Source organism: Engystomops pustulosus, chromosome 2, assembly GCF_040894005.1.
Source record: "Engystomops pustulosus chromosome 2, aEngPut4.maternal, whole genome shotgun sequence".
NCBI lineage: Eukaryota > Metazoa > Chordata > Amphibia > Anura > Leptodactylidae > Engystomops > Engystomops pustulosus.
In genome coordinates, this window is record NC_092412.1 from 151,789,390 (window position 1) to 151,804,832 (window position 15,443).

Below are 15,443 nucleotides of genomic sequence, written 5' to 3' on the forward strand. Positions count from 1 at the left end.
TCAGTAAAACTTTTTTGCGCAAATTCTATAAGAAGATGGCTCCCTTAATGTGCATAAATTGGGGCACATTTACTAAGGGTCCGAACACCGCATTTTCGTGAGGTTTCGCAATTTTTTCTGTTTTGCTCCGAATTGCATAAATCGGGGGAAGTGGACGTCGGACAACCCGACTGATTCGGACAAAACGCTGAATTTAAAAAGCAAATTGTGTCGCACGATCAGCACTTACATGCACCGGGAAGAAGAAAGTCAACTCTAGCGAACCTCAGTGGGGAAGCGACACATGCAGGAAATTGGACGCATGATCTTAGTGAATCGCGGCCGACCAGAATCCTCGTCGGACAACGCACAGTGGGGATCACGACGGGACGGGTAAGTAAATGTGCCCCATTATGTTATTCCTGGAGGAGCAGTTTCTGCCCATACATGAGACATTACACAGTGGACATAAAATGAATGGCTGGTAATGTAATGCAATGACAGGCCATATATGTCAGTAGTAGCTGGGTCCTTAGTGGTATCTTATAATAATACCTTTGTGCTCTAATACGCTGTTAGACAGTGGCTGTCTGAAAGAAAAGTCCATTTAAGAAAAAAGGAAACATTCACCAAGGCCATATTATGTTGAAAATAAAGTTTATTCTATTCTGATGTATTCTCAACATCAACCCACAAATGCTGTTTCATCATTGATCTTTCATTCACATTGTACAGTGTAAAATTTCCCAATTAAATTTATTTCCCTGATTCAGTGTCTATAATTATCAAACACTACAGACATTACATTTCCTGAAAATATTTACAATATCTCCCACTACCACCCAAATGTACAGTGCAAATATTTAGTGAAAATTTGATAAAATTGTTTGACATTGCACTTGGTTTTATACCTGAATGGGAAAAAAGCCATAACTGGTTTCACACAGAAATGGACCTTCTCTGAAATAAGTGATATCAGAATTTGTGATCACCTCACAATTGGTCTGAAACTTTTGAGAAGACCATAGTGCATAAAACGAGGGTATTTATAATCTTGCCCCCAACCACTACGTATTTTGGGAATGGTTTGCATATACATTGCCACTTTTTAGGCTATGATAACTAAAATTGTTATGGGCAATTAGTCAAAATCCCAGCTCAATGTGATACTGTAGGATAGTATTTACTAGTCTCTCCATTGTAGCTTAACTCTCTTTAGGACCCAATCCTGTCTTTGGTTAAGACAACACACTATAAAGTGCAATATGTGGCCTAAAGGTGCATTTGAGGCTTGGTTTCCCTCCACAGTTCAGCATAGTGCTTCAGTTAAACTTCACTTCTACTACCTTGTACTTCTACTACCTTGTACCTTGTACCTTGTACCTTGTACTGCAAGAACCGCACCTCAACTGCATAGACACTATTGTGCTTTAGACCCATCTTAAATAGACAGCCCTGATGACAGTCAAGTAGTAATAGCTCTTAGTGCAAATCAGGAGCAATTTGTTACAGTAATTGCCCCACAGAAATGATAATATGGGAAGCTGATTGAGCATACAAGGACAATGTAAAGCAATAGTTACATGAAATCAGTTGAACCATTACATGTAAACTAAATTATTACAATATATATTGTTTATATCAGTTACTGGTGATCAATGTTAGGGATAAACCTCAACTGGCAGCTGTGTTTAGCACAAATGTGTTATAGTCGTTTTTTCATTATATAACTTATTGAATACAGATGAGAGTAATGTGTTTGTCAAATGAGAATAACATCAATGATTGAATCTAGTCCAAATGGCTTTTACTACAGTCTTTAAAAATTCAGGGTAGAAAGTTGAGAGCTATTAAAGCTAGGACTTCTGAAAGCCATATACAGTGCAGCCAAGTTTCACAGTTATCTATGGAAAACTGTCCATCAGCAGGTTACTGTGCTAACTTGTTGCTTGCCTACAAAGTCCAAGATAAAATCCATCTCATTGTGCCCCAAATACAGTTCAGGCAGCTCTTCAATTCTGTCCAAACCTAATTCCAGCACCAGAGATGTTAATACATCCTCATCAATGAGGTCAGCGTCTGTCACATTTAAGGTAGGCATATTTTGGTGGTGACTAGATGACATTTTGTATGCAGGAAGTCCAGGTATGAGTCCAGTATTACTCATCATTGGATGTCCTTGGTACTGAGTGTTGAGTTTTTGAAGATGCATTGTGGCCATAAGTTGCTGAGTTCCCATATAGGTTTGTCCTTGTCCGTTGTACATCATAGGGTTTGCCATAATTTGATGCATATTCATGCGTGCCCTCATATTTCCATCTGGATGAGCAACTCCATACTGCATCATGGGCACTGAAGGCATGTTTCTAGCAGAATGTGGATGTGGATGTGGTTGAGTCTGCATACTGTTCATGTGCATTCGATAATTTGGATGTCCGTTTTGCATGGCTGCCATCATCATTGGGTCTGCCATTTCCTATGTTAAGAAAAAGGATAAATCATTATTTATACAATATAAATCTTAATGTTTGTGTATCTATGTAGAAATATTTAGTCAGGTCCCTGTCGTAAACAACAATCATAGAAGAGGTCAGAGTTTAAAGGGATTGTGTCTCTTTTTTCTTCACTGTCCCTCCCATAATAATGGGGTTGCCATTTTGCCTAAGCCAGCCTTACGGCCATAGGCAGTAATCCAGTGTACTCAATGGGGGGGGATTTATTATTTTAGCGGCACTTTTCCGCGCTTCTAGTTTCCCAACACATTCCCAACACTTTTTTGGCACATTTTTTGGTGCAAAATTTCACCAACAAAAAGCAAGTCTACCAACTTGTAAACCCCTTCATAAGTGTGGTTTCACATTTCTGACAGTCATTTGTTCTACTTATGGTGCGGCAGATATATTAACACTGTGCGCCACAATATAACATCACAGTAAACACAAAAAAATAATCTTGGTCATCAAAAAAACAACAAATAGTGGAAAAAATAATGAATGCCCCCCAATAAGCTCTGTGGAGAGCTTTCAAGGCATGCTCTGTGCAGATAGGAGATGTAAATAAGTTCTGACCTAATGTCAGGCAATAACAGTGTTTTCTTTAGAGGTGTTATCTTTTATTGTAACCCTGATTGTGATGTAAATGAGCTGTTTGCTGCAAAGAAAATCCCAATAGAATAAGCCTGAGGCAGAGGCGAATGTGCAGGATATAGTACTTCATATGAAAGACATGTTTTAAATAAAACAGGTAATCTTTTGATACCTTCCATTTAATATGGCAAATGTTGTCAACCATAGTTTTATCTTCCTCATATAGATCATAGATATCTCTTTGATGCTTCCCTTTATTAAATCATCATCCAGATAATTTGCTCTTCTTTGTAGGTAAAATCGCATAAGTAACAACTGATAATTACATCGATATGATCCATCACAAATTTTAAATATAAACGGTTAATTTATAGTATAAAGCATGCAGACTCATTCCTTATCACTATTCCTCCTGCGCCTACACATATTGATGTTAGCATATACAAAAACAAACAATGACCTCCCTCAATGTCAGAAAACTTGTATAACCAAAATATTGCATAGTTGCATATACCCAGCAAAGACCAGTGCTATGATTTCTGTTATGTTCTTCCATTATAGAAGAACAACTGAATGTGAACAAAAGATCATCCATTTACCTTCTATTCTTCAGAGTTACATGTATGGAAGGCTCCCTTCCTATATGTTTCCTTTGACTATATTGGCAAAAATGTTGCTATCTTATTTCTTTCCTTTTTATAAGCCTGATATCACTATTTACTAGTAGGTTTCTGCTGGCATACTGATGTCACTGTATAGTTTACCATACTTTGACAGTTGTATTTCCCTTTTGTGTGTGTGTGGCTAGGAAGTATTTTTGTTAAGGGGAAGAACCTGATATAAATAACGTATCTGCAAAACACTACAAAGTTCACTTGTGCTATGCAAATGGTTAGTAATAGTAACTTATGCACTAGCTTTTACTAGAAAGCTATAAAAAAATACTTCAAAATATCTGACACAGTGGTTACTAGATTGTATTCTTCATGAAGATTGTGTGTATGCATATATATAGTGTTGTGTGTGTAATAGATAGATATAAGAACATGTATTAAACGCATCATTAACCCCTGCTGTAACCCTTAAAGCCAAGAGTATCCATATGTAGCTGCAACAGGCGGTTAGAGTCCTGACAATAATAGGATTGAGTGTCCTTTTTCACGCCCATTTGGATGTGCATTAAAGTCACAGGGGATTTACAATGAAAACAAAAGACTTTAAACAGAAAAAAAGTTTAACCCTTCACAAGGAAAAGGATTGGTAGAACAAAGAAATATAATAACACCTTTTCTATTTCTTGATTCTGGGCTTTTTCTGTGCTCTATTTGTTAAACTGCTGTCAGTACAACTACTATACGGTAAATTTAGGTATAAATAGGAACAAGGTGTAAGCTCTGTAGTACAAGATAAATAACAAAGACATAATACAAACCAATAATATTTTGCCATAAATTCTTATATATAAGGAAATCCATTGCAAAAATGTAACAATAAGCTTAACACACTCACCCTAAGCTGAAGCTCCCTTGATCCGACCTTTGTAAATCCAATCAGTGTGTAAATGAGAGGAATCCAGACCAGTCCTCCAGACTACTTCCTCCAACAGTGTGCATTGCTAAATAGGACTCTAAGACACAGTCTCCAGTGAGGTGGGGGCTAATTAGACACGCCCTCTCATCCCCATTGGTTGGCCTCAATCCTCTCGAGCTGTATCTCTGCCCATGTGCTGTTGTTAGACTCCATGAAGGCCAGGTGCCCTATGAGACATTAGAGTCACTCCTCACATAATGCATCCAGCCATATGTGAGACCTAAAGAGAACGCAAAGATTGACTCATCTTAAATCACACGAATCCAAGGGTAGCTTATATTCTTTGTCCATCTGTGTGCTTTATTTATTGTATTACACGTGGTAAGATGATACTGAACTATTAGTCTTTGTATCACATATATTGACAGATAATAATAATAATCCTTATTTATATAGCACCATCAAATTCCGTAGTACTTTACAGATTATAAAACTAAAATAAGGCATTACAGAGTAATTACATTGTCATATGAAACAATAGGAATAAGGTCCCTGCCCACAAGAGCTTACAGTCTACAATGAGGAATAATTTGTGAATATTTTTACCAAGAGGACTAAAATGAAATATACAAATATGCTTGTATCAAAGGGAACGTTATAGAACAGCAGCAAGTGTGTATCATTCCTGTTCCTATTCAGTTGGTAAATCAGCGTTCACCAATATGTTAGATTGACATCACTTGCCTTACTTTCTCTAAGAGTTTGGTTACGTGTGTCTAAAGGTGGTTTTCCACTGCATACTATAACAATTTGATTGATTCTAACCTTTTTGGTCACTTTTTCACTGATTGTTTTAGTACAAGCTACAAAGCAATAAAAAATTATACTATTGTGTCATATGTCCAAACAGTTCAGTTCGTGAATATTGTCAGCAGAATATATATAACAGAATATATAGTCAGTATAACAGTAAAATATTCTTTGTACATGTATTTGTGTTTACATACAGGCTTGTCTCTTCACCACTGTCTACAGAGGTTTCACTTACTGAGTATGTTATGTTTATTTCAGAAGAAGGAGGGAGGTTGATTGACACTTCCAAAACCCGTGAATTCCAAAAAAGAATCAGCCCAAAAAATCCCAATACCCAAACAGTAGAAAACAATAGTTTCTAAAGGCTGCATTCTTATTTATATGAGTAGCTTAAGCTCAATGGTCACTAAATACAAACATGGTTTCAGGCTAGGGGGCAAGCACAGTTTTCTGCTGTTGTAAATAACAGTGGGGCCACTCTTATCTAAATGGGATTAGAAAGCAGTATGCAGTGGCACCTGACAGCACATGACAATAGACATACAGGTTTTTACTAGGTTAAAGTATGCATGACAAGGAGCAGCTTATCTTTTATTACTTGAACCTAGGATGAACATGCTCCAAAGCCCAAAGTGCAAAGCAGGCTGGCCAAACACGAGATTAGGATCCAATCACATCCAATGACAGCTATTGCGTTCTTGGACTGTTCTTGGTGTGTTTCTAAACACACTGAAAATGCATGTGCTTTTTCATGTTTACCATTTTTTTACAGCTGCTTCCACAAATGAAGAAAAACAGATTCAAAACAGCCAAATGCATGGTAAACATGTAGAAATGCATGCGTTTTCAGTGCGTTTAAAAATGCACCAAGAACTGACCAAAAACGCACCATGTGAAAAGCACCCTAACCCTTTATACACAAGATGAATGTGGTCAAATATAGATGCATTAGGAAAAGAAAATAAACTTTAAAGTGAACCTCAGGTAGGGTGATATGCTCTTTAGCCTTTACTCTTTTTTTTTGTTAAAAATTGTCCATTTACCTAATACAAATCATATCAAAGTCACAATAAAATGAGCTCAAAAGACATGTTGTCCTAACATCTGCCCCGACCCTTTTTTTTCCCTGACATCACTTATCCACGGAAATTTGGACATTAACGTGCACATTAGATGGTTACCCATTCCAACCAAAATCGTCAGCTTTGGAATCTATACAGCCCTTTCTCCTTTAACCACTATGATCATTTCTACAAATAAAGCACCTTGCATACATTGTTTATATAATGTATATAATGTAAGTACTTTATTCAATATAGTCTATGGTATAATCTATATCTGGTCTGTTTACAAACCATAAATCCTTTACATTCCAAGAAAGGAATGTACTGTATGTGCTGATCCTTAATTATACCCTTATCTGATTCATTGCTCTCGTGTTTATATTCATTTATTTTTAGTGCTGGGTGTGTAGATTGCAAGGCAAAGACAAAGCAATAGTTTTGCTGTTACAGAAAACAAACAGTAAAGTTGAGCCCTGGGTCTGTGTGTTGAGCTGGAACGATGTTGTTATTTCCTTGACAAAAGAAGGAGATCAGATTATACTGTATGTGAAGAGTTAATGCATACATGGCACTGAGCACGCTGCATGCACAAATGGATAGCATCTGTACTCTTGGGAACTGTAGGTGCCTAGAGTAATAGAAATAATGCCCCAGCTTTCTAAATAATGAGAAGATAACATCTGCTCTACTGTTTAGGGCTGTCAGGGCCCTTCTACTATGCTGTATAATGTCCATATGCAAAGTGTAAGAGGACCTGGAGTTACAGCCAAGGTTATAGTCATGCATTCTTGCCACAATAGACAAGAAATAATTAGAAATTTGCATTATATATATATATATATATATATATATATAGATGCATACAAGTTGCAGCAAACAAGTTGAGGATCAGTGGCGACCTGAGCACTAAAAGGGGAGATTTTATGTTTTCATGCCTGAAAAAATTGTTGGGCATGTACACTACCACTTTATTCAACTCTTCAGATATATCTGAGTGCTATACTCAATAAATCTACAACTTAACAGAGTAGCGCTATGCGCTGTACGATGTGGGCTGCCGCGGTTAGTGCTTAGCGGCCTACTGGTATGGCACTGAGCCAATGGCGGTTCAGCTCTTCACTAGAGCTGAGCTGGCATTGGGAATCGCGCAGAGTGAGGGGTAGTGTACCGCTGACATCCCCATGTAACACCTGCAGTAAATGGCACGGTCAGCGGTATGACAACCCCAGGGTCTGAGCTAAGAATCTACTGTACATAGTAAATGCCTGTAAGGTCCTGTTACATACGGTACCTTACAGGCAGTGTGTCAGCCTATGCATCAGCATAGGCTGACAGTGCTCATACCCTGCTATACATCAATACATTGCTTGTTCATGTCCCAAAGTGGGACAAGTAAAAAAGTAAAAAAATGGTAATGACCTGTAGAATAAAAGAATATCATTATTATACCCACACACATACTATTCTAAAAATATGTCCAGCAATAAACGACATCACATCCAGCCATACAGACCGAAAACTGAAAGAGTTATGCTACAGTACCTATCGTACTGACCTGTTGAATAATTACAGCGTTAAAGTTTTGTCTATAGCCCCCTCACAAAAAAGGTTAATAGCCACCCCAGAATAGAACCACTGAAAAATGCATCTCCTCCTGCAAATAATAAGCCCTCACATTACAACATTAACAGAAAAACAAATATTTTATAGTTCAAAAAAGTGTACCATGAACCAAATTACAACCAATAAACTCTATGGCTAAAGCATGGCCCTCCTACCCTTCTGTGCCTCGCTGTGCACCCCTACAACAAGTAATGTCCACATGTGGGGAGTCTCCGTACTCGGGAGAAATTGCATATTAAATTTTAAGATGGGTTTTCTCTTTTTATCTTTTGTGAACATGTAATTTTTAGGGCCAAATGAACATATTACCCACAAAATTGGACCATTCTAAATTTCACCTACATTTTTATTTAATTACTATAAAGATCTCAAGGGGTTAGCAATCTTCCTAAAAACTGTTTCTGATAGTTTATCAGCCAAAATTTACCACTTAAATGAAGTACAACATGTGATGAAAAAACAAACAATCTCAAAATCACTGTGATAAGTGAAAGTGTTCAAAAGTTATAACCATATAAAGCGACACCTGTGAGAATACAAAAAATGGGGCTGCACCTTAATATATAAACTGGCTACATCCTGAAGGGGTTAACCTTGTATTCAGCTAATAGGGACAAGCTTACAATGTATCCCCTTTCTTACATGTGTCATTAAATTATTTGGTCTTATCTGGGGTGTTTTTTGTACACACAGTTGGAGAGATCTGTCAAAAGTGTCTGAGAGTAAAATTGTTCTAGTCGATTATGGTAGCCAATCAGAGCAGAGCTTTAAATTTATAATAATAATAATAATAATAATAATGATGATGAAAGCTGAGCTCTCAGTTTTGCTCTCAGACAATTTTGACAAATCTCGCCCACTGTTTTAACAAATGAAAAAATCCCAGGCTTAGAGTATGCTGAGTTTAGAAGAAAATAAAGCAATTGTCGTATAACCTGTAACATGAGACTATGACATTTTAAATGACATTTTCTCTGTAAAAATCCAGCCAAAAAGTCAAATAAAAGCACAGAAAAACTTATAAAACACACTTGACTACATTAATGAAACATTGTGCAAGTTTGTATGTGCAACATCTCCCAACGGGGCCTAGCCTTTTCTTGGGGCCTGGAGGCAACCGGGACCCAGAATACCGGAGTGGCTGGCAGTTGCGGCGGCTAGGCATGCTGATGTCACGGTGCTTGGTATGGGGACCGGAGGGCTGTCCTACAGCCTGGCAGGTCTCCAACAGGTGGTGTGTGCAAGAAATATGGAGTGAGTGGCTGATGTACTGAATATCCCTGGGGCAACGCCTTAGTGTCTGTAAGATATATCCCTGGCTAATAGATGGGGAGCCCGTGGTGGTGATACAGCCGTATCCAGGGATCAGATGGGGGCAACGTTGTGCAAAATAACTCACGGTTCTTTGTTGGAACAACTGCAGGCAAGGGGGCCGAACGGTCTTGTTACAGATTCCAGATTGTTGGGGATTCCGGAATACTGAAGTGGTCATGGAGAGTGATCCTCAGGAGAAGATTCATCAGCCTGGTAGTAGATGCAGGCTGGGATGGGGCTGTGTCCAGATCTGGATGCTCCAGCCCTTGTCCTGGGTTTAGCTGTGTGTCTGTGCTAGATGTGCACAGACACTCTCTCTTCCTCTCAGTGTGTGTTCTGGAAAATGTGCTCTCTAGGAGAGCTGAGGCCTAAGAGCTGCTCATGTCGTGAGAGCATGTCCTCCGAAGCAAGGCTCAGGCCTAAGAGACCTAGCCCCTCCCTGTCCAGGGGTTTTGTTAAAGATCAATGCTTCTATTTTTTAACTCAGTTTAACAGATACTGATACAACAGTAACAGCCACGCTAAGAACATTGGTTTACGCAACAACACATATAAGGTTATACAAAGGCAGGTACATCTTCGGAGGGGAATCATTAAGAGCATCCCAGTAATACACAGAGAGGGAATGTATCAGCTGAGGAGGTACAAATGCAGTACCACGGGGTAAGTGTAAGTGGACTCCTGTGTTAGTGCACTACTAATCCTAGAAGTAGTATCATTATTGAAGGCAAGTCTCACCATATACCCCATACCCTCCTAAACTAAGGGCAGTGACCCAGCCGCATTTTTACTATAGTTTCCACTAGCTAAAATCTCAGTCTTAATAAATTGCCCACAATTTTTATTGAAAACTTTCACTGCAACTTTTAAAATGATGCTACCCTAGCCCCTTTGTGATCTGCCTTTACAGGCTGTTACACTGTCTCACCCTCCCCCCTGCTCCCTCAGCACAGAGAATACAGCAGGGAGAGCTCACTTCACAAGTGCTGAGTATCAGGGGGTATGGTGAGACAATATAACTGTAACATCCATGCCAAATCCCTCCTACATCTGCAGTGTTGCAGCTTAGGTGTTCTTAATTTCCCTTTGTGTTTTGGGTGTCTGAACTGTGACCTAGGTTGCTGCTGTGTTGTGATTGTTTTAGCCTCACTCATCTCTCTGCAGCCCAGCCCTGTTCAGGAAGGGTTACTGGAGTGATGGACGGTTGATCCAGTCAGCTGCTGGAGGCGTTAAAGGAACTCCTTTATATATCTGTCCAGTCCCATTACGCCTTGCTGGTTCTACTGGTTCATTAGGCCTTTCCTAAGGCTTTTCTATTCCATGTATCCGTATTCTGCTACCTTACTTGACCTCTGTCTAGTGATTAATTTCTTCACCATTGCCGCCATCTTGGTTTTGACCTGTTTGTCCGACTCCACACTTGTCTGTCTGTATCTGTTGTTTGTAACTCAGTGTCGTGTTCCAGTGTCTCCCCGCTTTCCCTGTCTCTATTTTGTCTCATTGCTTTGATGCATTACTGTGCACTGGTCTGTCTCTGATTTCCTGTTATCTGTCTGCTCCACCATCCAGCATGTACCAGAAGAAGTAAGATGTCCCTGTCACCTTGAAGGGTCTCTCAGGGTTCGTTAGTTAGGTTCCCCCTTATCAGGGCAGATTAAGGTACTGTAAGCCGCGCCCTAGCCCGCCAGGACATCGCAGGGTTAATTGACCACCATTTACTGAGTCTGACAGCTAGCGCCAAGTCTGGTTGTGGTTGCACTTTTGTTACGTGAGAGTAACAACCTGTAAATCCAGGTCGCAGTGGGGGTAGGTTAGCCCCTCAGACTCATAAGCATAATTTTAAAGGTTGACTTTAGAAGTAAGGAGGCCATGGATAACAAATAGAATAAGGTTACCACAGTCACAGTGCCTGGATCTATGAGTAAGTGCCCCCTGGTTTATCATGTTTAGTTTTTATGGTAGATTTCCTATAAAACATAAGAAATATTTTGCAAATAGTAATAATAATATACATTTTAGACTTCAAGAGAGACTAAGTGTCTTCATAGTTTTTGGCTAGCAGATTTTACCAAAAAGATACTATCAAAGAATAAGGATTCCTGAAAGGGCTTAGTGTTTATTCTTTCAGGGATGTGAAGGGGTGGAGTTGGCATTTAGGCATGAATGCCTTCTGAGGGCAGCTTGAGAAAATACATACTCCAGGCAGCTGACAAATCTAATAGCAAAGCCCTATCTAATTTATGAATGAAACGCTCTGTACGTGCAACCATTTTGTTTTTACATGACAACAATAGCTCAATGGTTATATGAGAACACAAAACATGAAAGTGATACAGATATAAAGAAATAATAGTAAGAATTGTATTTAAGCGCATGTTTCCATGTTACATGTTTATTTAGATTATTTAGGGAGCTAATCCATTACGATATGTTTAATTAGAATGTAAAGCATGATTCAGCATTTTGCGGGCTGGGGTAGGAAGGAGGGAGTTAACTCAGCTGGCAGACTGATTATGTCATGGACTGGGTTCCCCACCCCAGCGCACGCCCTAAAAGCCAGCTTTGGAGGTGGTCAGTTAAGTAAGAAACCTACTTTGGTATTAATGGAGAAGATATGGACCAAGGTGAAAGCTATTCTGGGATTCCCCAAATATACCCCCTTTAGCCCTATATGGAGAAACCCTGCTTTACCCGAAATCTTCCGCTTAGAAGGTTTTTCACCATGGGAAAACAAAGGTGTCATTACTATAGAGGATCGATGCTCTTACGGTATGTGTAAAACATTTGAGGACTTGAGTAACACCCATCAACTACCACAGGCATGGTTCTACCAATACCTCCAGTTGCGACATGCATATGACATTCAGGAACCATGCAAGTCCAATAATACTAGGGCCTTGTGGAGCCCTTAATAGAGCATTGACGACCACTACAACCAAAGGACTGATCTCCTTTTATAATGTGGTTCTGTTGAACAAATCCCTGGGTGACACACAGATTAACCCCTACGGGACACAGCATCTTTTGGCCTAAAGGACGCGGCCCCATTTTTCAAATCTGGCCTGTGTCACTATAAGTGGTTATAGCGTGGGAACACTGTGAGATATCCAGGGGATTTTGAGATTGTTTTCTCGTGACACGTTGTACTTCAAATTAGTTTAAAAATTTGGATGAAATCTTTTGCGTTTAGTTATGAAAAAAAACAAAATTTGGCAAAAATTTTGAAAAATTCTTTATTTTCAACGTTCTAAATTCTCTACTTTTGATTCAGAAAGTCATAGCACCCAAATAAATTCCTAACTTACATTTCCCAAATGTCTGCTTTATGTTGGCATGGTTTTTTCAGATTCCACATATTTTACTAGAATGTTATGAGGCTCAGAATTTGGGTGCCATTTTTCACATTTTTTGTAAAATCGCCAAAACCTGTATTTAGATGGACCTGCACAGTTTCTAATTGACACTGAGAGGCCTAAATAATAGCGAGACTCGTAAATTACCCCATTGTGGAAACTACACCCCTCAACGTATGAAAAACCACTTTTAAGAAGTTTGTTAACCCTTTACGTGTTTTATAGGGGTTAAAACAAAATGGAGGTGGAGTCTGCAAATTGTAATATTTTTTCACAATACACTCATTTTGGGTGGAAAATTAAACATTTGTAATGGATAAAATGAAAAAAGGCTCCACAAAGTTTGATACCCAATCTCTCCCGAGTACACCGATACCCTACATGTGGTGGTAACCTGCTGTATGGGCGCACGGCCGGGCATAGAAGGGAAGGAGGCGCCATTCAAATCAGATTTGCCATGTCACATTGTACAGGCTATAATTTTTTTCTTTTTTTTATTGTGCACCTATAGGGGCTTATTTCTTTTGCCACATGAGATGCACTTTTCTAATACATAATTTTGGGGCATCTATAGCTAATTGGTGAGATTTAATTAACTCTTTGTTGGTGGAGGAAATGAAAATCATCAATTTTTAGGAAAATTTTTATGTGTTTTTTTTTTGGCCGTTAACCATACCATGAAAATAGTATATTATTTTTATTCTTTGGGTCGCCACGTTTATGAAAATACTTCATTTATATATATTTTTTTATTTTTTCCCATTTTTACTGAATAAAAAGTAATTTGGCAAAATTGTTGTTAATTTTAGCATCACCGTCTTTCATATGCATAACTTTTTTATTTTTCACCTCAAAAATCTGTTTAAGGGCTTATTTTTTGCAAGAATGATAGCTCTTTTTAGTGGTCTTATTTTAGATTGCGTAACTTTTTAAAATCACTTTTTTAGAGCATTTTTAAAGGGCATTAATAAAAAATCATCTTTATCAGAGAGAGTTTTTTTAGGTTGTTTTTTACGGGGTTCACTTTGCGGATCTAATAACGATTCTGTTTTATTATACAGATTGTTACGGACGCAGGGATACCAAATATGTGGGGGTTTTGTGTATTTTATTCAATTGTACTGAATAAAAACTAATTTGGAGAAAATCTTATTCATTTTAGCATCACCATCTTTTTATATGCATAACTTTTTTATTTTTTGGCAGATAAATCTTGTTAGGGGCTTATTTTTTGCGAGAACAGTTGTTCTTTTTAGTGGGCTTATTTTGGAGTGCATAACATTTTTTAAATCACTTTTTAGAGCATTTTTTATAGGGTATTAATTAAAAATTATCTTTTTTCGGAATGTTTTTTGCGTTTTTTTACTCCGGCGTTTACCGTGCGGGTCCAGTAACAATTCTGTTTTATTATGCAGATTGTTACGGACGCGGCAATACCAAATATGCGGGTTTTTTTTGTGTTTTTATGTTTTTTATACTTTATTAAGTTTTTTTATGGGAAAGTGACATTTTAGGGGCTTATATTTTTATGCAAGCTTGCGCATGCTCAGACAGTTTACAGCCAGACCCGGAAGGGGTCTGGCTGCCATGGAGACCGGGCAGCTCCGGGGCACATGCCAGTCCTCGGAGCTGCCCGGAAGAGGATCGGATCCCCCGGTAAGCGGCACGGGGGATCCGATCCACAGCGCTAACACCCTTACACGCCGCGGTCATGTTTGACCGCGGCGTGTAAGGGGTTAACACCCGCGATCGGAGCCGGCTCCGATCGCGGGTGTTAGCGCAGGCTGTCAGCTGTACTAGACAGCTGACAGCCGCTGCTTCTGGTACCGGCTCCGTTCGTGAGCCGGTGCCAGAAGCAGGACGTTATAGAACGTCCCCGTGCGCTAAGCATCTAGCCCCGGGGACGTACTATAACGTCCTGGTGCGCCTAGGGGTTAAAAGTCACATTAAATGGGAAAGAGATATAGGTCCTATATTGGATGAGCAATGGTCAGATTGCCTAGAGATTGTGCCCACTGTATCTCCAAGTGAGGCTCATAGAATGTCCCATCTCATCATGCTACATAGGACATATAGATCACCACAGTTGCTACACCAAATAGGGGTCAGTGGAGACTCAATTTGCCCTAGGTGCGGGTGTGATGAAGCAGGTATCCTGCACATGATGTGTGAATGTGGGGAATTGGAAAATCTTTGGAAAGAAGTATTGGAAATATTGGGCAGGGTATTCTCGGTCACTATACCAGCTACACATCTCTCCCGTCTGTTTGGAATTTTGGATATAGACAACTTACTAACACTTCAAACCGTGGGGATTCAGAGGTCCCTATATCAAGTAAGAAAATTGATAGCTCCATCTGTGAGGGAATATATAAGTAGGGTTAATAACGTACTCACCATGGAATATGGTTCTTACTTGAAAAGAAACTCCATAGCTAAATTCGAAAAAATTTGGGGGAAATGGATGGATACGTCAGGTCTGCCTTCGCCAGGTCTGGCTACTACAAATAAGGACGAGTATGCAATATCAGCTTTCTCTAGCCTCATAGACAAGTTAGATAGCTTGCTTATATGGTAAGATTAGGAGGAGTAACATTCTTGGGCGCATATGCCCTACCATTGGGAGCTGATCCATGCTTTGGAAGATATTTCTTGGGTCTGTTGTACTTCAGATTTGTGGA

The 15,443-nt window shown here is 39.2% G+C and overlaps 1 protein-coding gene and 1 long non-coding RNA gene across 2 annotated transcripts in view; one reads left to right on the forward strand and one right to left on the reverse strand.

The window, feature by feature from the left end:
- The window catches only part of LOC140118695 (uncharacterized), a 69,938-nt gene that overhangs the window by 28,607 nt on the left and 25,888 nt on the right, over positions 1-15,443 (forward strand). The gene's annotated exons all lie outside the window — the stretch shown is intronic.
- LOC140118693 (cbp/p300-interacting transactivator 3-like) lies at positions 620-4,728 on the reverse strand. Its single transcript, XM_072136901.1, has 2 exons — positions 4,575-4,728; positions 620-2,455 (listed from the first exon to the last, which is right to left on the reverse strand). Exon 2 carries the CDS (start codon positions 2,450-2,452, stop codon positions 1,901-1,903), a length of 552 nt encoding a protein of 183 aa, XP_071993002.1. The 5' UTR covers positions 2,453-2,455; positions 4,575-4,728; the 3' UTR covers positions 620-1,900.